This window comes from Salvelinus namaycush, chromosome 30, assembly GCF_016432855.1.
Source record: "Salvelinus namaycush isolate Seneca chromosome 30, SaNama_1.0, whole genome shotgun sequence".
Taxonomy (NCBI): domain Eukaryota; kingdom Metazoa; phylum Chordata; class Actinopteri; order Salmoniformes; family Salmonidae; genus Salvelinus; species Salvelinus namaycush.
Genome location: NC_052336.1, coordinates 24523340 through 24548967, shown reverse-complemented (window position 1 = coordinate 24548967; position 25628 = coordinate 24523340). Strand labels below are relative to the sequence as shown.

The window sequence follows — 25628 nt, the reverse complement described above, 5'->3', positions numbered from 1 at the left end:
ATAGCATCTTCTGAGGTTGAATTTAAATGTTTTGGTGACGTCAAGCGGCCTTTGGAATTTTGGCAGTGGCGGGGCTACTATATAAAAACTTTAGGACAGAGAGGTAGAGAGAGAGGGAGGGGGGAGACAAGTGGAAAGATAAGATAGCGAAGAGTTGGTGTTTATTTAAGTGGTGTCATGTCTCTGGCACATATAGACAACAGGGTCCGGCAGAGCTGCCTGTAAGGGAGAGGAACAACAACACCTCGGGAGCTTCAACTAAAATAGATCCAATGCAGCTTGGAACAAGGTGGATTAGCACAGCTTCCTTTGTCTCACCTGACACTTGTTCCCCGCTGTGTGGAATTCCTTGGAACTATGAGTAAACCGGAGACATTGGCCACCTGCATTGCCAAGATGTACGAGGGGGGTAAATTGGACAATGCTGGGGCCCCTTCTGGAGCAATGAAAAAGCCAACTAACAGCCTGCTGAACAGCCTGGGAGGCATGGAGGTCAAGCTGAATCAGCTGGAGGTGAAGGTGGAGCAGATAGCCTGCAGCCAGACAGAGGTCCTCAGGAGGCTGGACATGGTGTGCCAGGGCATGGGGACGCTGGAGAAGGACCTGGCCCAGCTCAGAAAGGACAGGGACAGGGACTCTCGTGGAGGTGGAGGGGACCCTTCCTTGTTCTCGGAGGTCAAGGTACTGTGTGGCGAGACTGTGGCACTGCTGAAGAACCTGCAGCAGCAGGGTAAATGGCAACGGGAAAAGATTGAGGGAATAGAGAGCTCGGTTTCGGCCATGGACAAGCTCTGGGGATATGTGGGGGAAGTCTTCCGAAGCTCCAAGATAGTGGAGTTCATCTTGAAAGGCATCGTACCCTGGAGGAAACAGGGCCTACTGTACATCCAAGAGGAGGAGGAGGTCAGTGAGCTCATGCTGAAGCGGGCTGGCACATCTTTGCCATTTCATTAAATGTGATGTCCTTAGGTGCTTAAAAATGTTTGAGTTATTTTGAGTTTTGGTATTAACATCTGCTTTCATTTATTTTGTGAGCCATGACTCCGGTTCACCCTTACCCACTTAATTTAATAATTGTAAAGAACGCAGTGCATTCTGTGTTGCTACTATAGTAGCCTTGTGCAAAGTCACTTAACCTGGCGATCTGTGTCACTGTCTGACTGTCTCTAAAATGTTTCTTCAGTTGTTGGGAAAGAATGCGAGCTGTTTCAGTAATGTTACTGTCAAGATAAGGCTGTTTGCTAGCATAAAATCCAAAGTGAAACTGAAGTGAGAGGGATTTTTCCCACTGACTGTATGCTTTCCCCCCAGCTCATGACAATATCGGGTAAAACATCTGGATTGTAATGTATGAAGAATCTATTTTCTGATTCATATCAAAATGAGGTTCTCATCACTGGCATCTTGATAATCTTGACATTAAATACTTATGTTTGCTACAACATAAAGTAGCCTACTAACAAACTATTAGAAGGCAGATGGAACCAAATGCTGGTCATCTATTCATTTGAACATAGAATTAGGAATTAGAATAGTAATTCAATAGGATCTCTATTTATTTATTGACCCTTTATTTTATAAGGGAGTCGTACTGAGACCAAGGTCTCTTTTACAGATGAGTACTGAATTATAGAAATGACAGAAAATACACACTACAAAATAAAAATACAAAATGCAAAAATGAAAACATGGTAATAGAAAACAAACACATTCATCAGTAATAAGGTCCTCAATCAGCTTTCTGAATTGTCCTAGAGGCATCCAAACATTACATTTAAAGAACATTTAGAAGATTGATCCACAAATAAGGTGCAAGAAAACTAAAAGCTGATTTACTTAACTTAACTGGAAAGGAATTTCCAGAGTTAACCATCCCTGAGACTGGATGTGGTAACTCGCATGTCTAAAGTTTAGTAAAGATGTTAGCTCCAGTGGGACTTTTTGTAAAAGGGCTTTATACATTAAAACAGCAATGTATCAACCTACGTGATATCAAAGAGGTCCAACCAACTTTCTGGTAGAGAATGGAGTGATGAGTACTAAAAGTGTTGCCTGTAATGATAAACTGCATCTAACGGCTCTAATGAAGTGGCAGTTGCGTTCATATAGATCCGGGGTGGGGAACTCCAGTCCTCGAGGGCCTGATTGGTGTCACACTTTTTCTACATCCCTAGCAAATTGCCCACCCCTGACATAGATGATGTCGCCATAGTCTAGGACCGATAGGAACGTCGACTGAATAATCTGCTTTCTACTAATTAGCAAGAGCCAGGAAGTATTTCTATAGAAGCCCATTTTTATTCTCAGCTTCTTAACTAACTAATCAATATTCTTTTTAAAAGACAGCTTTTCATCTATCCAAATGCCCAGATATGTATAAGCCGGGACACGATCAATATGGACACCATCAAAAGTGCACATGCTTAAATCGTTATTTTTATGCTCTCGACTCCAGCGAGTATCCATCCTCCTGTGTGGCTCAGTTGGTAGAGAATGGTATTTGCAATGCCTGTGTTGTGGGTTTGATTCCCATGGGGGACCACAAAAAAAATGTATGCACTCGTGTGTCTGCTAAATGACATAAATGTAAACAATATATACTTAGTTTTACCTGCAATACTAATTTCAGGTCAATAAAGTGTTTCTGTAATACAAGGAATGCAGACTATAGTTCAGGTAGAGCCTGATCAACCATGGGGACAAAAGTATCATCGTCATACAAGTGCACGTTACAATTTTTTACAAACAAGTCAATATTGTTAATGTAAACAGTAAAAAAATACAGGGCCCAGATCCCTGCGGGACACCTTTCATATTATTTTGATTTAACACCATCAGTAGATACACATTGAGTTCTATCTGTCAAGTAATTTATTAACCAGTTACATGCAGCCTGGTCTAGGCCAATTGAAGAAAGCCTCTGAATTAGCAGTGAGTGATCAACAGTATCGAAAGCCTTTGACATGTCAATGAAGAGGGCAGCACAATGTTGCCTTTTTTTCATACAGTTAATCACATCATTTATAACTAGGGATGCAGCAGAGATAGTGCTATTACCTGGTCTAAAACCTGACTGATGTACATTTAGAATGCATTTCAAAGATAAGAAAGATCTCAGCTGATATTTTAGCTGGACAAGAACGTTTAGAAATAAGGCCATCTTTGTGAAGAGGGAGTACATGGGCTGTCTTCCAAACCTTGGGGATAGTACCAGATATAACAGTCCGGTAAAAAATCTGGGTTAATTATTCAGCTATCAAGGCGGCAGAGAGCTGCAGCAAAAATGGATCAAGCATATTAGCCTCAGTGGAGCTAGAGGCTGGCGAAGGGAAGAGCAGTCGATTGACTGACCAGGGTTAGTTAAACCACCATTTCTCTAAAATAAAAATCCTGCCAAAATAAAATTAGGACTAAAAGCATAATTTATCCCATTCTTCACAGTTATGATGCCAGAGTCAGACAGAACTTGTTTAGGCAGGGATGAAGAGGAATTTGTACGCTTCGGTGCATTTACTGTTTTCCAAAATGTAAAATGATCACCAGCAGAGTCAGAGATAGAGCTTAGAAAGTAGCTTGACTAAACTTTCTTAATCAAGATAGTATCTGTTTCTCAATTGTCTCAAAGATTGCCAGTCCACTACAGAGTCAGGCCCAGGCCTGATTTCTCACCTGAATGAGCTGAGATCGCTCAGAAGAAAACCAAGAGTTAGATCTATCTTTGAATCTGAATTGTTTAAAAGGGGCATGTTTATCTGCCAGAGCAGGTATTCCCGAACTGGGGGTGGTACGCGCAATGCGCGTCGGGGGTACGCCAAATAAAAATGTCATTCACATTTTCAAAAATAAATAAAATAAAACATTTCGGGGTTTTTTTTTCTTTTTTTTTTTCTTCTTCACATTTTCAAACAGTCTATTAATATTTTCCAACGGGATTATACATTTGGGCGAGTTTTTTTTCTTGCCTGAGTAGCATCGTTTCACTGACAAAAATAAAATTAAACCGGCTAGTGTTCAGCGAAATAACAACACAATGTCAAATACAGGTAGCCTAGTCAAATAATTTACATCCAATCACATTAACCGTTACTCTCTCACGGGAATTCCACTAATGGTCTGTATGTAGACAAACGTAGCTACTGCTCATGTTGGTATCTGAACTGATGGCGCAAATGCCATGACAGGGAGACATAGTGGAGTGGTAACGCGCGTGCAAGCAGTTGCTCCCGACGCCACTTGGGTACACTGCAGCATCCACCGAGAGGCTCTTGCTGCCAAGGGAATGCCTGACAGCTTGAAAGGCATTTTGGACACTACAGTGAAAATGGTTAACTTTGTTAAAGCAAGGTCTTTGAACTCTCGTGTATTTTCTGCACTATGTAATGATATGGGCAGCGAGCATGTAACGCTTTTACAACATACAGAAATGCGCTGGTTATCAAGGGGCAAAGTATTGACACGTTTTTTAAAATTGAGAGACGAGCTTAATGTTTTCTTTACTGACCATAATTTTCACTTGTCTGGCCGCTTGCATGATGACGAGTTTCTCACATGACTGGCCTATCTGGGTGATGTTTTTTCTCGCCTGAATGATCTGAATCTAGGATTACAGGGACTCTCCACAACTATATTCAATGTGCGGGACAAAATTAAAGCTATGATTAAGAAGTTGGAGCTCTTCTCTGTCTGCATTAACAAGGACAACACACAGGTCTTTCTATCATTGTATGATTTTTTGTGTGCAAATGAACTCAAGCTTACGGACAATGTCAAATGTGATATAGCGAAGCACTTGAGTGAGTTGGGTGTGCAATTACGCAGGTACTTTCCCGAAACGGATGACACAAACAACTGGATTCGTTATCCCTTTCATGCCCTGCCTCCAGTCCACTTACCGATATCTGAACAAGAGAGCCTCATCGAAATTACAACAAGCGGTTCTGTGAAAATTGAATTTAATCAGAAGCTACTGACAGATTTCTGGATTGGGCTGCGTTCAGAGTATCCTGCCTTGGCAAATCACGCTAAGACACTGATGCCCTTTGCAACCACGTACCTATGTGAGAGTGGATTCTCAGCCCTCACTAGCATGAAAACTAAATACAGGCACAAGACTGTGTGTGGAAAATGATTTAAGACTGAGACTCTCCAATACAACCCAACATTGCGGAGTTAAGTGCATCCTTTCAAGCACACCCTTCTCATTAACCTGTGGTGAGTTTTTCACCATTTTCGATGAACAAGTAAGGTTTTATATGTAATATGGTTAAAGAAAGAGCAAAATTATTGATTATTATCTAACTATTTGTGCCCAAGCCGGGTTGTGACAAAAACTCATACTCATTCTTAAGTTTAAAAAATGTATTGTATAGTGTGTGTGTGGCAGGCTTACAATCATGGCAAAAAACAACATTTGAGAGTGCGCTGACCCTGGTGCTAGAGGGGGTACGCAGCTGGAGGTTGAATGTTTGAAGGGATACGGGACTATAAAAAGTTTGGGAACCACTGTGCCAGAGGAATACATTCAGAGGATACTTTTTCTAGAGCCAACTCAGGGTTAGGAATACAAGAGATGGGGCCTCCCGGGTGGCGCAGTGGTCTAGGGCACTGCATCGCAGTGCTAACTGCGCCACCAGAGTCTCTGGGTTCGCGCCCAGGCTCTGTCGCAGCCGGCCGCGACCGGGAGGTCCGTGGGGCGACGCACAATTGGCATAGCGTCGTCCGGGTTAGGGAGGGTTTGGCCGGTAGGGATATCCTTGTCTCATCGCGCTCCAGCGACTCCTGTGGCGGGCCGGGCGCAGTGCGCGCCAACCAAGGGGGCCAGGTACACGGTGTTTCCTCCGACACATTGGTGCGGCTGGCTTCCGGGTTGGAGGCGCGCTGTGTTAAGAAGCAGTACGGCTGGTTGGGTTGTGCTTCGGAGGACGCATGGCTTTCGACCTTCGTCTCTCCCGAGCCCGTACGGGAGTTGTAGCGATGAGACAAGGTAGTAATTACTAGCGATTGGATACCACGAAAATTGGGGAGAAAATGGGATAAAAAAAAAAAAAAAAAAAAAAAAAAAAAAAGGAATACAAGAGATGGTGGCTACATCAAAGTAGAACATGTCATGTAAAAATCCTTGAGGAGAAAACTTTTTAAAATGTGTCTTCTTAATTAAATGAGAATGAGTATTTTGCTGTTTCGTAACCTTTAATACATATTATGGGACAATGATCACTGATATCATATGTAAATACTCCGCTAGACAAATATTTATGCCGGTTAGTAAGAATTAAATCAATCAAGGAGGAGTAAACAGGATTTTTCACATTTAGACATGTGGGTTTTGAGATCAATTGAGTGAATTTAAAATCAATGCATATGCATTGAGGCCAGGGATAGCCAATTCAGATTCAAATCCCCTAAAATGACCAACTCCGAAGACAGAAAAGGTGTTAAACACTCAGATATAGCACCAATATAAGTCTTGTAAAACAATGTGTGACTTAATGGCCACACAAGTACTCTTAAATCTCTACCTGGTACAGCCAGAAGAGGAGCCACTTAGCCCAATATTGGACTAAAGGAGCCTAACTTTACTCCTTTGTCCAAGGACCTTCCATGCTCTGTTTAAAGGGTGAATTGGCTCTGGAATCCAAAACAGCCGAATACTCCATCTAAACATGAATCGAGTCTCTATTTTGGTAAAGTTCTAGAAACATAAATCCTCTACTTTCACATCACTTCAAAATACACACTTACTGTACACTGTTTTAACCTGTATTAACACAGTTGCAGCCAACATTATTTTTCAGTGACAACATGTTTGTGGCGTCTGTCTTCCGTTTACACTCAGCTGTTCGAAGATGCAGCTAGCTAATTAGCACAGGGAGTCCACTCTTGTCTACCGTCTGTTTTCCGTAAACAAGCACTGAAACCTAATATGGCCATGTGGGAACCCTAACCCTATAAAGGTGCGTATCAATTTAACCTTCTGTTTTTGGAAGATTACTATATGAAAGATAAGGTCGTGGATCTGAACAAAAATCCCCCAACAGAAGACGCCTTCGTCCAATGATTCTTATGTGTCATGAAATGGAACTGACAGTCAAGGGTTACTAACTACTGTGCTTTTGCCTCTGCATTGCTTGCTCTTAGGGGTTTGAGGCTTGGTATCTGTAAAAAAACGTTGTGACTGCTGGTGTGAAAAGGGCTTTATTAAATACATGTGATTAATAGATTGAAATGTAGATATTTTTGGGTTGCAGATAGTGTAGTTTAATTTAGTGTTAGTAAATAGTCTGATAGCGTTAGGCAGACAGATGGACTCTAATGAGAGCCAGTAAGGTATTGCTTCTTGCCCACCCATGCTATGACCCTGTGGTGTACTTCCAGGCCAGATCCACTGCTGGCATCTCCCAGTTACTCATGGCTTAGAGTAAACTAATAACAGAGTCCAGCTGAGTCGGCCCAGTAGGCATCTGTTATCAGTTATGTGTTGTCATTTGAAATATGTCACACCAGTTCATCATTAATACTAAAAAGACCATGCCTCAATCATTCTCCATGCCTCAAGTCCATGCCTGAAGTATTGGCAATCTGGTGATGAGTGGATGTGAACAAACATTTAGATAAGATATTTCAGCCTTTAACTTTTTTATTTCTCCTGTTTGCTATATGTGGTTTCTTGTTCAAACTTGATATCATACATACTCCTGGAATTGAGCTACTATACCACATTGGTGGTAGAATGATTGATAAACCTGATTGTGAGGAAGTAGTAAGAAACAATATATATGAAGGATGTTCTCTTCCCTCAGAAAACTAAATCAGAAGATAGCAGCATAAAGCCTAAAGTCACTCTTTGCGACCAGGGGACTCAGGTCCAGGAGGAGGGCTTACAAATCGCCACAAGTAAGCTGGACTTGTCTCTGTGTTATCTGTTGGCATTGATACATATTTTTCAGTTAATGTTTTTCAATCAATCAATCAATCAATCAAACATTATTTATACAGTACCAGTCAAAAGTTTAGACACACCTACTCATTCCAGGGTTTTTCTTTATTTTTACTATTTTCTACATTGTAGAATAATAGTGAGGACATCAAAACTATGAAATAACACATATGGAATCATGTAGTAACCAAAAAAGTGTTAAACTAATCAAAATATATTTGAGATTCTTCAAAGTAGTCACCCTTTGCCTTGATGACAGCTTTTCACACTCTTGCATTCTCTCAACCAGCTTGCATTTGGAATGCATTTAAATGAACAGGTGTGCCTTGTTTGTTAAAGACCAAGTCCATATTATGGCAAGAACAGCTCAAATAAGCAAAGAGAAATGACAGTCCATCATTACTATTAGACATGAAGGTCAGTAATTCTGGAAAATTTCAAGAACTTCAAGTGCAGTCGCAAAAACCATCAAGCGCTATGATGAAACTGGCTCTCATGAGGACCGACACAGGAAAGGAAGACCCAGAGTTACCTCTGCGGCAGAGGATAAGTTCAATAGAGTTACCAGCCTCAGAAATCGGCAATTAACTGCACCTCAGATTGCAGCACAAAAACATGCTTCACAGAGTTCAAGTAACAGACACATCTCAACATCAACTGTTCAGAGGAGACTGCGTGAATCAGGCATTCATGGTTCAATTTCTGCATAGAAAACACTACTAAAGGACACCAATAAGAATAAGAGACTTGCTTGGGCCAAAAAACACGAGCGATGGACATTAGACCGGTGGAAATCTGTCCTTTGGTCTGATGGGTCCAAATTTGAGATTTTTGATTCCAACCGACGTGTTTTTGTGAGACGCAGAGTAGGTGAACGGATTATATCTGCATGTGTGGTTCCCACCGTGAAGCATGGAGGAGGAGGTGTGATTGTGTGTGGGTGCTTTGCTGGTGACACTTTCGGTGATTTATTTAGAATAAATCTGCAGCAATATGCCATCCCATCTGGTTTGTGCTTAGTGGGACTATCACTTGTTTTTCAATAGGATAATGACCCAAAACACACCTCCAGGCTGTGTAAGGGCTATTTGACCAAGAAGGAGAGTGATGGAGTGCTGCATCAAATGACCTGGCCTCCACAATCACCCGACCTCAACCCAATTGAGATGGTTTGGGATGAGTTGGACCGCAGAGTGAAGGAAAAGCAGCCAACAAGTGCGCAATATATATGAGAACTCCTTCAAGACTGTTGGAAAAGCATTCCTCGTGAGCTGGTTGAGAGAATGCCAAGAGTGTGCAAAGCTGTCATCAAGGCAAAGGGTGGCTACTTTGAAGAATCTGACATCTAATATATGTTTTGATTTGTTGAACACTTTTTTGGTTACTACATGATTCCATATGTGTTATTTCATAGTTTTGATGTCTTCACTATTATTCTACAATGTGCAAAATAGTAAAAATAAAGAAAAACCCTTGAATGAGTAGGTGTGTCCAAGCTTTTGACTGGTACTGTATAGCACATTTCTTACATGAAATGCATTTTAAGGTTCTTTCAGTCAATGTTGACCAGTTACTGACAACTGCCTGGATGTTTTCTGCAAAGTTAATGTGAGTGGGTAGGGATTCCATAGGCAAATTATTGATTATTTGACCTAATTCCTTCTTGTACATCTATTGCTGTTCTCCCACAGGTGACCAGCCGGTGGTAGACCTCCCTGTAAAGGAAGCGAAGGCCACAGACCATGGAGTGGAAGTCCCAAATTCTCCTGAGCATGATCCCTGCGGGTTATCAGAAGCTCTCACAGAGGGCCCTGCAGTCGACGAGGCCTTATTCCCATCTACCAATAGTGATTGGGGTAGTAAAGGCTCTCGCAAGCCCAAAGAGGTCACCTTAAAGAGCAGAGAGCCCACCAGAGTCCAGACCTTCGCCTCTGATGTGGTCGTAGCTCAGGTGGAGGTCACCATCGAAGTGCTTTCTGAGCTGAGGAGGTAGGCTGTCACTGATTCATAACCAAAATAAAATGCCAGAATTCCAATGTGCATTCACTCTTTTTATTAAGTGCTATTTTTGTCAACAAATAGCAGCACCATTACTCCCAACAGGGTTATGAAAAGTGTGACAGGTGGAGCTGTTGAGTTGACGTCAATTGTCATCGAAAATATAACAAAGCACCTGCACTCACTGACCTACACTTTCAGCTAGAAATGTGAAAGCACGAGGGGATATGATCAATTCTCCTCAGGCTAAACCCCACTGCTGCCTTTTCATGTCTCCAGCGAAAGGTTTTCAAGTGGCAGTGGGCTCTCACTCTGAGTAGGGTGAGCAACATGAGGTACATGCTAAAGGGAATACAGAACATCAAAGAGTTCTTCTGTTGTTGCCAATTTTTACATGCCTACTAAGTGGCATTTCAAGAATGGGGGTACTTAACATGAGAATCAACATCTGTCTCTACTCATAGCCTATAACTTTTATTGTTACTATCCATATTTTGACCTGCAGTGTTGGAACCCGGAGCATAATATTTTCACTGTACCCTGCAATTACATCTGCATCCCTGTATATGTGACTAATAAACACAATCTAAAATGTAATCTAATATATTGCTGTCACCTTGTTTTCATTAGTTACATGTATATTCTGTTTCATTAATGAAGAAAAAGTATAGGTCTGTGCATTGTTCAAACATTGACTGTTTTGTAATGTTACTGTGTTGCTAGGACTCCTGATGTGACCTTGATTTCGGTGGGCAGTGAGTTAGACAGTCAGTACATCAACGTCAAGGAGACAGAGGTTCCACAAGATCCAGAACCCACTGCATCTCAGCCACCTACCTCCACCACTGAGGAGCAACCGCTGGAGCAACCGCCGGAGAAACCGCCAGGGCAACCCCCGGAGAAAGCCGCTGAAAGTCTCCCTCTTCCTTCCAAGGAGGACACTCTCCCAGGAGAGGACTTTACAAAGGCTGCGGTCAGTCCTCAGGAGCCAGTTATCATTGTAACACCACCAACACCGTACAGCAGTGCGCTAACAAGCCCACTGGATGTGGTCACCAAACCGGAGCCAGAGCCAGTAACGATGGTCCCTCAGGTCCAGCCTGAGACTGTGGCGGCCACAGAGCAGCACAAACCTGTTCCACCTCAACCAGAGTCTGAGACAATGACAGACTCTGCAGAACCAGTTATCCCTCAGCCAACTCCCTCTTTAGTTGTTAAAAACCCTACAGCAACTGTACAGGGGGCAGCCCTGAATGCACAACAATTGGTCATAGGTAAGAAGGGCAATATCAATGTCATTTTCAGCACAATATGGATTGCACAACGATATCTTACTGGGTGAAATGCAGTATGAAATTTGTTCCTCATGGTCTGTCAACCCTCCAATAAGTCCACAGATCATTACCCATACCACCAAGCATATAATAAATCATGCTCTGGTGCTCTTCTTTTCCAGATGACTGCCCACCCTTGCCCGCTCCCTTTGAGCACCGCATTGTGAGTGCCAAGCAAGTCCCGATGGGCTCTTATTACGCTGTAAAGCCTAACGAGGTTCTCGGAGGGTAAGTCCTAATTCTTAAGGGCAACGAGAATGTGTTTACCGTACACAAAGACTGTGGTGCTGCATATATTATTCCCATTATTGTTACCTCCCAAACACAACATACTTACTGAAAGTGAGGGTTGCCAACTGTTACTTTACTGTTATAAATACACTGTCAGGTCTACCCAATGATGTTGGCTGACAATATCGATGTAGAGAACACAAGAGGAGCCGTTTGCTGCAGCAGCGGTAACCAGGCGCAGCATTAGCAGATAAACAGGGTTAGCAGACTGACAGACTGTGCATCATAGCATGATAGCAGGCGACGGGCAAAGCAGGGAGAGAGAGTACGTATCAGCAGCAGAGCTGAACAACTGGCAACACAGACATGGCTAATCCCCAACAGCGTCTGCAAATAAGCACTGGCTTCTTTTATGCTTGTCATGGACAGGGTTTATTTTGGGCAGGTGTTGAGTTCCCATTTGCATAGGGGCTTTTTTAAAATCTCCATGGTCCATGTAGAGTAGAGGCGCTCTCTCGCTACATAAAGAAGTTGGCTTTGTAAACTCTCCATGTGTGGCGGATGATGATGTACTTCCAATGAAACCAGAGGAGTAAAACAGGTCCTTGGAGTATGTCTGCAAAGCCCTGACAGAGGTCAACGCAAAGGATACCCCTCAAGGTTGACTGCTTGTGGGTCTGTGCTCTTTGGTTCCTTTGTCAGGGTGTATGTAGCCTTGAGTTCTAGCATTTTAAAGGTTCTACATAACCTGAAGCACGGATTCCGAGAATACCGCGTTGAGACTCTAGGGCTAGGGTGTATGTTTGTTCATCAATGTCTATGAACAAATATTTGTGTTCTCACCTGTCTTTTTAGCATGTATGTAAAGTATCTATATACTCATAAGTGCCCTTGTTTCCACAGGGGACGTTTTGGGCAGGTCTATAAGTGTGCAGAATTGTCGTCGGGCCTAATCCTCGCGGCGAAGTTGATCAAAGTAAAGGGAATGAGGGAGAGAGTAAGTGGATATACAACAACAGACCTGTGGTCTTTATACCCCTCCTCTCTCTGACTCCAACCTTTCACCACCCACCCTGACCTCTCTCTATGTTCCTGTCAAGTATATTTATGAGGTTCTATGTGAGCAATTCTCTAGCCGCAGCTTAAAGAGATACTCACGCGTACAAACACGCACGCGCACACACACACACACACACACACACACACATACTAGCTCTCTCTCTATCTCAAAATATTTTTACTACGCAACAAAGTTAAAGCTGCAAAATCTAACTTTTTGGGTGACCCGACCAAATTCACATAGAATTCTGAGTTATAGATCTGTTATTTTCATTGAAATGTTTAAAGCCGTGGGTACACTACACGATTTGGGCCCTGATTTAGCTATCCCAGACAAGTTTTTGAGATCAGAGACAAAATCCCCATGTCGTTGCCTATTCAGGGACCGCAGCCGTCACCAACTAATTTAATGTGAGTGGGTCAGAGGAACAATCTGAGGGCTACCGATCTAATCTTTGAGCAGTCCCAGACGTCCCGATATTTTCAAACCCGTTTGATTTTATCGGCACAAAATCTGCGACGCTCTTGTTGTGTGAGATGTGCAACGACAACTTTTGAGAACGGTGGTCAGTAATAGGTCAATGAGAGCTCGCCAGAGAAGAAGCCAGTGAGATGATGACGTTGTTTTGCATCACCCAGGATGTGTAGACTCTCGAGCAGGAGCCATGCCTACCACTAGTATTTTATTTATTTTACCAGGTAAATTGACTGAGAACACAGTCTCATTTACAGCAACAACCCGGGGAATGGTTACAGGGGAGAGGAAGGGGGATGAATGAGCCAATTGGAGGCTGGGGATGATTAGGTGGCCATGATAGTATGAGGGCCAGATTGGGAATTTAGCCAGGACACCGGGGTTAACACCCCTACTTTTACGGTAAGTGCCATGGGATCTTTAGTGACCACAGAGAGTCAGGACACCCGTTTAATGTCCTATCCGAAAGAGGGCACCCTATACAGGGCAATGTTCCCAATCACTGCCCTGGGATATTTTTGTAGACCAGAGGAAAGAGTGCCTCCTTCAGGCCCTCCAACACCACTTCCAGGAGTATCTGGTATCCCGTCCAGGGACCGAACATGACCAACCCTGCTTAGCTTCAGAGGCAAGCCAGCAGTGGGATGCAGGGTGATATGCATTTGTACTTGCCTTTGACCAAAGCAAAAGTGTCAAATCGTTACAGCTATGAAGTTCAGAAGCAATGTTATTCAATTCAAAATGTTGGCTACAAATTTCAACTCTGTATGGCAAGCGTGAATGTCTGACTGGAAACTTTTATGAGGCTGCTTTGAGCCGCAGCTCGTTCTAGCTACGTTAACAATCTAATCATCACGTCATTGTTTTCACGAGACAGCGTGGTGGTGTGGAGAATCCTCATGACCAAGTGAAGAAACTTGTAGTGTGTGACACCCCGTCTGTGCCAGATTGGCAAGCAAGACAAATAACCACAGGAAAGACGATTGTTTAATGTGAGAGGTTCAGCGATGTTTGGATTTTGAAAGTCGTGTACTGTACACCCGGCATAAGAAGCGGTAGATCTGTTCTATGTGCACTATTTCTATGCTTCCCGTTGGTAAGTTTCATTTTTGCGTCTTTTAATTTCGGATCTGTACACCAGCTTCAAACAGCTGAAAAAACTATATTTTTGGTTATTGAAAAGATATTTCCAGGAAATGGCAGATTGATTTCTGCATATTTTTACACATATTTACATTTTCTATTCTTACTCTTTCCATTTCTCTTTGACACTCACAGACACACACTCGCTGAGAACGCACACAGCATGCACCTTACCCAAAATGACCTTACCCAAAATCCATCACGGCTCCCGTCAAGATTAATTTCACATCCTATTACACCTGCTAATCATCACACTCTCTTTATAAGAACTTTTTTAACGATGCAACTTTGGTTTTTTTTCTGACCTTGCCTTTGAATGAGTACAACAGAAAGCTGGTACAGAAAGCTGATATTGAATTTGTGATTAATAATGCATTTCTTAATCAATCATCCACTGAGCAAAGTACGATGTTTCTCTTGTCCAATATGTGATGTACGCATTTTGTTCAGAGGTAATTAAATTCTGTATGAACAGAATGGCAAATGGCTCTTATGTACTCCTACATATCAGAAATATCCACGTTTAATTTGTTTCTTACTGGAATATCATATAATATTATATCTTTTTAGGGTATTTCAATTACTTTCAAATTAAAATACTTGTCTTTTAGAAATATTTATTGTAAAAGACAAGTATTTTAATATTGGAATGTGTTTGGAAATACATTTGCATGTATTTGACAATAGTCAAATACACTGACTCAAATACACTCCCATGCATTTAGCCCAGGTCGGTTAGGTATTTGAAATAATGTATTTGGAAAGAAGTATTTGAAAATACTTTTAAATAGTAGACTATTTATAGGAAATTATTTGAAAATATTTTCTAATCATTTCTATATAAGTAGTTTACTGGGGCCACATTATTAGATGACAGATAGGGGGCGCTGTGTTGAAGCCACCATGCCCCCATTTTGTCACTCCTCCACCATTGTAAAAAATATTTTGGAAGCTATAGAAATGCATTTATTAATGTGTACATTTGTTTTTGCCACATTTATTCTATTACATACACCTTAATGTATACCTTTAAATCATAGTATAATTTTTTTAGATTACTAATGTTACTGTCCCCACTACAACAGCAAAAATACTTAAATACATGTAATTTTGACCTTGAACATTTAATTGAAATACTGTAGAATTCCGTTCATTCGTATGGAGGACTGTGCCTACTGGGGAGTGCCAATATGGCCGACCGGTGGCTTCAAAGCCTCTCACTGGCCAATAAATAGCATCAGCAATCCAGGGTTTGTATACATCATTGTTTTGAACCCAGGTTTGCATAATACATTGTTCAATGAATATGTTTAAGGTATAGTGTCTTATACGTACAATTGGTATGGGTATAAGCACCCTCCAGAGTGGTTCGATTCTTTTTTTTTCTCGAGAATCAGGAAATGTGATAGATTGTGATTTTCCTTTTGCTGAGGTTGAGTGACTTCCTGCTCTCTCTTCTCTTATTTCCTTATTCTCTCTCTCTCTCTCTCTCTCTGTCCTTCCTCCCACTGGGTAACAAAGGAGGAAGTGAAGAATGAAATAGGAGTGATGAACCAACTTAACCATGTGAATCTGATTCAGCTTTATGATGCCTTTGAGTCACGGACAAACCTTACGCTTATTATGGAGTAGTAAGTCATTATTCTCATGAAGCCAGTATTTAGAAATTGCATCTCTAATAGCACCGCCTATCTGCATTTCATGTGGGTACGGCAAACACTGTTCCAGGCTATAAAGCATTGTTTTAGTGGAATTAACCCCTATGCCACTCAATTTCCTCAGCTCTTCTTTACTTCTTGCACAGTAGCACAATATCACTTTTCCAGCACTGACCAGCTCCCTGTCTTTGCAGTGTGGACGGTGGTGAGTTGTTTGACCGGATCGTTGACGAGAACTACCAGCTGACAGAGCTGGATGCCATCGTGTTTATGAAACAGATCTGTGAGGGGGTACAGTACCTCCATCAGCAATATATTCTCCATTTAGACCTCAAGGTAAACATCTTATACGATACATAGAATATATTGCAAGACTTGTTAGTTTGACATGGATTTCAATTATATTACATATCACCCTGGTGTGAGGATTCTTACATGCTCTCCTTATTTCCTCTCAGCCAGAGAACATTCTTTGTGTCAACTCCACAGGGAACCAGATCAAGATAATAGACTTTGGTCTGGCCAGAAAGTATGTTTCTCAGTATTATCTCCATTCAGTGACAATAACTGTTTTAATCTACAAATCTCATCTATTGACATCCCCCTTTCCCATCATTCTCAATTGAGTAGCCAATGAGGTAGTCATGGTAACAGTCACCCAGTAGACAGCTTGGTAAAAAGTTGGCCGTCCCTGTAACTCTGAGTCTCCACCCATGAAGACGTGAGATCTTTATGTTCCCATAGTTCAAATGTGCTTGTCCCCCCTCAGGTACAGACCCAGAGAGAAACTAAAGGTCAATTTTGGCACCCCAGAATTTCTGGCTCCTGAGGTGGTCAACTACGACTTTGTCTCATTCCCAACGGACATGTGGAGTGTGGGAGTCATTACTTATATGCTGTGAGTATCCACACACACACACAAACACACACACACACACACACACACACACACACACACACACACACACACACACACACACACACACACACACACACACACACACACACACACACACACACACACACAGACACAGACACAGACACAGACACAGAGAGAGAGAAACACCTCCGCTTGACAAATATACCCACCACACACCTCTGCAAGGCAGCAGCATCAATCATACCTTGTAACACAGTGGAGGCTGGTGGGAGGGGCTATAGGAAGATGGGATCATTGTAATGGCTGGAGTGGAATAAATGGAACAATATCAAACACATCAAACATGTGGAAACCACATGATTGACTCCATTCCATGAATTCCATTGCAGCCATTACAATGAGCCTGTCCTCCTATAGCTCCTTCCACCAGCCTCCTCTTGTGTAACATGAGGATCTGATCTGTTGTAAAGGGTCAACCAATGGTATCCTAGCCACTGGAAACATGCTTGCAATCCATCTATAAATGCACATTTGTCTCTTGTCACTCACACAAGCACACTGTTCAGCTATGACTAAATTCATATCCACTGCTGCCCCCTCGCAACATTGCCTGTCAGCATCAACCATGGCCCTGAATGAACTGTGTGCATCCCAATGGCCGTCTGTTATTCTCAGGACCCGGCAGATTCAATTATTGCTAATAACCTGACAGATGTCCAAGGAGATTTAGGAGGGTTCGCCCAAAATAAGAATGTGTGGCTGTCCCACTCTATGCTCGCCAGCTTGCCTGAATACCTAGCACTACCCAGGGCTCCATGGTGCTAATTGAATTATTCTATTCTATTTAGAGTAAGCATCAGCATGTGATTGTGTTTTGTTTCAATTTCTCTGGAACGTGGCACACACATCTGCTCCTTCGTAACCATTGCCCACAGTCTTTGTGTTGAAGTGTGGTATGGGTCTAAGATTCATATTCTAAAACTTTGTATTTACATACCTGGCATCATGACTTTGATGACTGCTCTGTCTTTCTAATGAGTCAGTGTATAGAAGGACTGTATGAAAATGTAACTGACCCAGAATATCTCCCTGTTTTATTAGTCTGAGTGGACTGTCTCCATTCCTGGGGGACAACGATGCAGAGACTATGAACAATATCCTTCACGCCAACTGGGATTTTGATTCAGAGGCATTCGAGAATGTCACAGAGGAGGCTAAGGACTTTGTTACCAGACTGCTGATTCCAACTAAATGGTATTTCATATCTTCCTTACAATTCATTTTCTATTCATCTATATTGTTTCTCCCTCTTTGTCCTCTCCACTCAATCATGGCCGTAGCACCATCTCATTTAGTAAAATGAAAAGGCCTATTGTTTGCCTAAGGCAGGAATATTCCAACTGAATGCACCTCATTGCCACTGAATCACAATCAGACTGTTGATGGTTCATTTTCCCATTTGCCGAAATGGGTTATTTGAATATGTGCCATGAAATCCAAATGAGTTGAGTAAACAGGATATAGAAGGTCAATAGAAAGTAGCACATTTGAGTCACATTTAAATGCAAACTACACTGCCAGGGCCTGAGTGAGTTGTGTGTGCTCCCACACTGGACTGTTCACTGAGTGGTCAGCTGGCAGGAAACAACGGCAGCCCGTATTGCAGATGGCAACAGGCACCTTGTTGTTCTTTCTATGCTGTGTCACCGTTAATGATCTGGTCATTGCTAATCAGGGCACTTAGTTGTGTGTTATTCACTCCCACACCCACTATCAGCCATGGTGAAAAGGATCATAGTGGGCTCATCATTAGCCTCCCTCTGTAGGCTACTTTTCTTTCCACGGAATGGGTACATCTCTGCTGTTAGCAGCAGCTATTTCATGATAGGCTACCAGCATTAGATGAGGCATGGGTTACGGAGAATGTTTTCACCCCATAATGGCAGTGGCATTGAAAACTCAGTTTAAAAACAGAAAGGGGAAATACGGTTTTGGAAGTTGTCAAGTTTTGGGAGTTGTACCACATAGTGTAAAACTATAGTCAACCAAGTCTCTTGATGAATGTCCATTTGGGCTGTAGACCTGTGTGTATTGATACCCCTATCCTGGGTCGGTATTGTAGCAGTCGACTCAGTGCAACTGGCTGCATGAAGCATGCCTGGCTGAACAATCTGGAGGATAAAGCCAAATTGCACCAGGTGCGGCTCAAGTCCCAAGTCAAGCTCCAGCGCTACCTGGCCGCTCATAAACAGTGGAAGGTGAGAACTGAAGCCATTTACGCATGTTCCCATGCATCCCATCATAAGTCTACACATTGCATCTGTGTTACAGTGAATTGTCTGAATAAAATCTTTATAAGAAAGTGATCTAATTTCAATTATTCTACTTCCTTGCAGAAACACTTCTATGTGGTTGCTGCAGCCAACAGGCTGAAGAGGTTTCGCCAGAATCATCCCATAAACACTGTACAGCAGTGAGAAGACTGAGTAGTTGTGCCTCGTGTGTATTGCTGTCGTGCTGCACCTCCATGGCAGGCATTCCTGCCATTTATGCTAGTTGGACTGAGGCAACAGAACAGGACGTGATCTGCAATAGTGTCTGGCATTGGTACGCAAATTGCAAGGATGGACATTTATTGAAATGTACTGTAGTATTCTAATCACTTTTTATACGGTACAGTGCACAACTTCGTGCAGTCTTCCTGTGGGTGATGTTAGTGATTACTCAATTATCCGGGGCTCACAGTGCGCTTCAAGCAGGTTGCCTGCTACTTCCTTAGGTGTAATTGTTTATTTACTGACATATGTTTGAACTGCTTTACTGAATGTACATCAAGTTGACATCACAATGACACATTATTCACAAGGCTTTCTTTTTTTTGGGTTAATTGAATATGGTAAGTGACTCTTCACAATCACACAGATGACCTTGTCTTGTCAATCTTTCCTTCTATGAAGGCTTTGAATGGGCTACTTGTTTGCATGCTACACAACCTGACAGTACGGTGTTCCCATATAGCATTATTTTGTGACAGTGTCCCCACCTCCACTTGAACTCAGCAAGAATAACTCAATATGACTATAAATGTTAATTTATTAAAATAAGTGAAGCCACAAAAGGACACCGACTTCTACTATTGTCAATAGTCCAACACAGTAGAAACGTCATAACGCCCATAAACACAAAAATGTTTACAATGGTTTTTCCCGCCATTCATTTTTCACATCGTGAATTTGACAAATTCTAATTAATTTTGTTTGGTGTAGGTTTACCTTCGCGTGCCGTTTTGATAGCTGTGTAATTCTCTCGGACAAGGTGAGTTTTAATCAATATATTCACCCCAATTTTCTCAAAGCTAATTATTGATATGTTACCTTGTCCGAGAGAGATTTGTGCGGTTATCAAAACGTCACGCCGGGGTCAGCCTACATGAAACACAGAACTTATATTAAGTATTTCTAAAATCCCAGATGGAAAAATTTAAAACAATTAGAACCATTTGACTCATACTGTGGTACTCAATGTGGTCTAAATAAAAACAGTTGATAATGCCAGCTGCCAACTGGTAAGACTGTCTATAATCCACCATAAATTGTGATTTTACAAAATGAGGGAAATTGTAGATAGCCGTTTTAAAACACCACAGCATGTTCATCTTAAAACTGTACAAATCCAACACAAACGAGCAACAGCACAGCAGAATTCTCTTAAGAGTAAATCTCATACACGGCCACTGAGGGGCAGACAAGTCAATGTACTGTATGAATACAAACTATCATGCTTGCTTATTGCATAAAATAACCATGGTTGAAACAATAAACGATAAAAGACAAAATAAACACTAAAAAACACAGTTTCAGTTAACCTTCTCCAAAAACTGAAGTAACTCAGATATGGAGCTAGTGTGTGCTTCCTTAGCAGACTTGTACCTGCTCATTAGCATTCAAAGAAAACAACTTTCCAGCCTCACTACTCAGCACTGTATACAGCATTTTCACTGACCACATGCCTAAGCTCGTGAGAACCTTTCCCCTTAGTCAGCTCAGCCAGGACACTGTTTCTTAAAAAATAAACAGCAATGAATTTCAAATGAACTTTCATGCATTGGCTTGTTTGGCTTTAAGGGCATTTTCCAAGATTCTTCGCTTCCACTCTTCGTAATCCTCTGTTGCACTCTCCTCAGAGTCCTCTTTCAGCTTCTTTTGAGACATTGGCAGATCTTCCTCTGAAATGGAGGAGGAAAAGGCCTTGATAGACTGCACAAAATATTCCCTCCAACACTGTTTTAACTCTGCACAACAGCAAAGATTAAGAGTTCCAAACTTCTAAGGACATAATCAGGAATTTGGTATGGTTATTATTGTCACATTTACCTTCCTCTTTTTGTTCAATACTTTCCATTAGTGTTCTCTGTCTTTTCTGTGACATTTTAACTGGATTCTTCAGTGGAGTGGCTTCTTCTAATAGGAAAAATAAATAAATCAATCAATAGATACTTAAAGATCATACCTGAGAGGACCATACCTGAACTCACTCTACCTACTGCCAGCACTGATTTCAGCCACGACATTCCGAGATTGCTTGTAATAGGCATGTTGTATGCCGCGATAGGGACATCCAATCAAGTTTTCTGTCCTAAAATAGAACATCCACTCTCTCCCTTGTAACCACAACAACAAGGAGAGAGAGGAATGACCAACATTCTCTTTTCACCCAGTAAAGTAAAAATCTACACACCCGGAGCAAAAGTACAAATGGCCACAATAATTCATACACCAGCTTTCTGAAGCGTATGTCACAGAAAAAGGTATCGTTAGTTAACAGAACATTGTGGCTCGAAAGTACGTTTTTAAATCCAAAGGCCCTTCCTGGGCTTTCACCCATTTCCCACCATATGTTAGCCAAACCACTTTATCATTTGACAGCAGACTTACTGCAGATGTCCTGTCCCAGTTTCTGGAGCTGGGTGCACAGCCTGTCAAAGATTCCCTTTTTAACACCAGATGATGCTACCAGCTTCCTGTCCACTTTGATCTTCAAGCATCTGGAGAGATGTCCATGGGGATAGTGATTAGGTTTCATTAATCATCAGGTCGAATGGTTTATGGAGAAACAGAACACAGTAACACTCACTTGCATGCAGCGTTCAAAGCAGCTGTAGTGAAGACTGGTTTTGACAGGTCCACATCTTTCTGCTGAGCAGCAGGAAGGCTTGCTTCATACCTGGAACACAAACATGGGTTAATCTTAATAAATTAACATATTTACATTGACCAACTTATACGATATTTGGGACTGTGTCTTGCTCAGGAAAGAAGACTTGCTTAATATAGTAGCTTCCAAAAGATTTATAGAATAGTTGTGTTGGCCAGATGTAGGCTACTCTTCAAGTTCTCACCGTTCTAGTATTTGGGTTGCTACTTTGACTGCATCCATGCACCCAAACTGAACAGCAAGGTCTCGGAGTCCCAGGTGAAACTCAAGGCCAAGCATGCATTCTATGGCCTTCAGAGTGCTTTGATACTGCTTCTTGTTCAACCCGGATAATTTGACGGTATATTCCTGAAGAAACATAGCACAAAGCCAGTTTTCATAGAGCACGTTAGCGGAGCAATACCAGGGTATTTAGTTATTTGATTAATAGGCGAGGTGCATTGTCATCACAAAGCTAAATGGAAAAAAAAAAAACGTACCTTGTCCAGGGGTAGCTTCATTGATGTTGCTGCCAACTCGAGACAAATTATTGCTTTGCTTGTACCCGTAGTATTTCCGAGTCCTGTGCATCTAACCAGGGATAACCGCATGTACTCCTCTGCTTGACTGTATAGATGCAAACAGAGTTTAGGAAACGTTATCAAGAAACAAAATAATAACAGCTGTTGGCAAGCAGGTTACCTAGCTAACGTTAGCTTTGAACTATGGTCTCGTCTCAAGTATACTAGCTAGCTAATCTGATATTTTTACAGACTCACCGTAGAATTCTTGCAGAGGTTATACCCATTTTAGATGCAAGTTTAGTAAACATTTCTTTTTCCATTTCCGGTAAATAACAAATGTTCGTGACTGCCAACGAGAGAATAAAAAACAAAGTACTCCAGTCGAGTAGTCAGACACAAAAACGTGCCGGACGTTCGCGGCAAAATTGGCCGACGCCTACCAGCCATCTTTCGACATTCTATTGGCTATGACGATACAACGTCTGTTTGCGTACTTGTTGCTGAAAAGAACAACAATTTTTTTTACAAAGAGAATTGAGCATCAACATTTCTCATCACAATATATTTGCATATATCACATTGTATTTTATTATTTTATTTATTTTTTTCAATTTTCCCCCATTTTTTAAAATTGTTTATTTATTTATTTGTATTAACAGCAAATCAATACAGAAAGTACATAAGGGAACACAAGTATATATAGATTATATACAATGGACAATCGAGCTAGGGGGTACAATATCACATTACAATTACACAAGGACCTTAAGGGACATACATACAATTCTAACAGCTTTTTTGTTAGTAGAGTATTTAACTGTCTTAAAATACAGTTCAATTTCTTTTTGTAGGGTAAGAAAATGTTTTTTTGTTTGTAAATTTACATTCGTTTATATGAAATTTGGCCAAAAGAATAATGAAATTAATTACATAAAAATGTTTCAGCTTATTTCTATCGTATGTAAAGAATCCAAGCAGTACATCTCTCCACAATAGTGTAAAATATTCATAAATGTGTTCAATTATTAACCTACTGATGTCTTGCCACAGTTTTCTTACATGAATACAATGCCAAAAAAGCTGCAACACTGTTTCTGGGTGGTCATTATGTAACAGTATTACTTTAGTCCGTCCCCTCGCCCCGGACGCGAACCAGGGACCCTCTGCACACATCAACAACAGTCACCCACGAAGCATCGTTACCCATCGCTCCACAAAGGCCGCGACACTTGCAGAGCAAGGGGAACCACTACTACACGGTCTCAAAGCGAGTGACGTAACCAATTGAAACGCTATTAGCGCGCACCACCGCTAACTAGCTAGCCATTTCACATCCATTACAATTACAAAAGGAGCAATTTGAGTTGATGTTGTCCTTAAACTTCTTCATATAGTGGTTGGCAGGATAATATTTATGAATAATTTTAAAGGAAACTTCCTTAATTTTGTTAACAAGTAGGTATGTGTGTGGCAACATCCAAACTTTTTTCCAACAGATATTATCAATAAATCCATTCCAATAAGGCATGACATAAGGTATAGATACAACATCCTGCTGAAACAAGGTTCGTATCGCTCTGTTGTTGAATGGACCAAAAGAGAAACAAATCTTTCCTACTGATGAGTCAACAGGGTCAATAGAAGGTAGGCTCTGAGGGACAGGTCTTGACACGTTCCTGAATAACAGAGCAACACCTGAGGGAATGGCGTCTAAAACAATTGCAAAATCTTTAGGTGTTACAGGGACCTTGTAAAGTGATAAGAATTCCTTAGAACTGAGTAAAAGACCCTCTGCATTTACCAGTTGGCTCACCAATAGAATATTATTTCGGAACCAATAAGTATTTTTATACAATATATCCCGATTATTCCATATATAATATCTGTGTGGAGAAAAATTGTGTTTATAAATTAAGGACCATGACAAGAAAACCTGCCGATGAAAAGCAGAAATTTTCACTGGAATTTTGTCAATATTATAATTGCAAAACAACATGAAGTTAAGGCCACCAAAAGTAGAGAAGACATGATGAGGAATAGAATTCCAGATAGAAGTGGGTCTTCTTAGGAATTGTTTTATCCAATTGATCTTAAAAGTATTATTTAAAGTAGTAAAGTCCAGAAAATTCAGTCCACCATTCTCATAAGTGTTCATTACAACAGTTTTCCTAATGTAATGGGTACGGTTTCTCCAAAGAAAGTTGAAAAGCATCTGGTCTATCTCCTTGCTTATTTTACTGTCAAGATATAAAGATAGAGCGCCATATGTTAGTCTAGAGATACCTTCGGCCTTGGTTATTAGGACTCTACCTTTTAAAGATAAGTCCCTCTGTAGCCATTGATTTAGCTTCTTCTGGGTATTTTTAATGAGAGGGTTAAAATTTAGTAAGCCTCTAGACTTCTGATCCTTTGTAATGGTTATGCCTAAATATGTAAGTTCTTCTTTTACTGGAAAGCCATAATATGAAGGTATCACACAATCTTCGACAGCTATGAGTTCACATTTATTAATGTTAAGGTATAGACCAGACGCTTTGGAAAAGGATTGCATCACATTGATCGATATGGGAATTTGGTTAGCGTCTTTTAGAAAATGTGTAGTATCATCAGCCAGCTGGCTTATAATCATTTCTTTGCCAGCTATGGAAATACCTTGTACAGGACTATTATTTAAAGAATTTGCAAGATGTTGGGTGATCAATAAAAACAGGTATGGGGAGATAGGACAACCTTGCCTAATTCCTCTCTTTTTAACTCAAATCTAGGTGAGGTGCCATATTTCAATTTGATAGAGCTGTTACCATTTGCATAGAGAGTCTTACAGAAAAAATCCCCTAAGCCAAGTTTCTCAAGGGAGTGGAAGAGAAACTGATGCTCTACTGTGTCAAATGCTTTATAAAAATCTAAAAATAATATGAAGCTATCCTCAGTTATTAGGTCTGAGTAGTCAAGTATGTCTAATACTAGTCTGACATTGTTAGAAATATGTCTGTTCCTCAGACTGTTTCATCAATGATTGCATCCAGGACTTCTTTAAATATTTTTGCAAATAGTAAGGCTAATATCTTATAGTCATTATTAAGAAGACAAATTGGACGCCAGTTATCGATGAGCAACACTTCTTTTTTAGGCTTAGGTATCAGTGTTATTAACCCCTGACTCATTGTCGGAGGGAGAACATTGTTTTTAATACTCTC

At 41.2% G+C, this 25628-nt stretch overlaps 2 protein-coding genes across 2 annotated transcripts; one reads left to right on the top strand and one right to left on the bottom strand.

The window, feature by feature from the left end:
• Nucleotides 1-250: 250 nt before the first annotated feature.
• Nucleotides 251-20759, top strand: LOC120025069 (myosin light chain kinase 3-like). The gene is made up of 13 exons (XM_038969505.1): nt 251-903; nt 7800-7893; nt 9628-9925; nt 10658-11208; nt 11391-11496; nt 12403-12496; nt 15698-15807; nt 16029-16170; nt 16293-16363; nt 16604-16732; nt 17816-17968; nt 18837-18972; nt 19111-20759. Exons 1-13 carry the CDS (start codon nt 358-360, stop codon nt 19189-19191), a joined length of 2511 nt encoding a protein of 836 aa, XP_038825433.1. The 5' UTR covers nt 251-357; the 3' UTR covers nt 19192-20759.
• Nucleotides 19780-22816, bottom strand: LOC120025178 (origin recognition complex subunit 6-like). Its single transcript, XM_038969630.1, has 7 exons — nt 22687-22816; nt 22408-22534; nt 22113-22276; nt 21848-21937; nt 21649-21758; nt 21088-21174; nt 19780-20939 (listed from the first exon to the last, which is right to left on the bottom strand). The coding sequence occupies exons 1-7, from the start codon at nt 22749-22751 to the stop codon at nt 20812-20814; spliced, it is 771 nt and encodes a 256-aa protein (XP_038825558.1). The 5' UTR covers nt 22752-22816; the 3' UTR covers nt 19780-20811.
• Between the last annotated feature and the right edge of the window lie 2812 nt (nt 22817-25628).

What these genes read in the sequence shown, in the direction of transcription:
- LOC120025069 (XM_038969505.1), top strand. Translation starts at nt 358, where the DNA reads ATGAGTAAACCGGAGACATTGGCCACCTGCATTGCCAAGATGTACGAG. An exon ending in TAAAGGGAATGAGGGAGAGA is followed by an intron (nt 12,497 to 15,697) that starts GTAAGTGGATAT and finishes TGGGTAACAAAG; the next exon opens with GAGGAAGTGAAGAATGAAAT. An exon ending in CTGCTGATTCCAACTAAATG is followed by an intron (nt 17,969 to 18,836) that starts GTATTTCATATC and finishes TCGGTATTGTAG; the next exon opens with CAGTCGACTCAGTGCAACTG.
- LOC120025178 (XM_038969630.1), bottom strand. Translation starts at nt 22,751, where the DNA reads ATGGAAAAAGAAATGTTTACTAAACTTGCATCTAAAATGGGTATAACC. An exon ending in TGAAGCTACCCCTGGACAAG is followed by an intron (nt 22,277 to 22,407) that starts GTACGTTTTTTT and finishes ATGTTTCTTCAG; the next exon opens with GAATATACCGTCAAATTATC. An exon ending in GCTTTGAACGCTGCATGCAA is followed by an intron (nt 21,759 to 21,847) that starts GTGAGTGTTACT and finishes ACATCTCTCCAG; the next exon opens with ATGCTTGAAGATCAAAGTGG.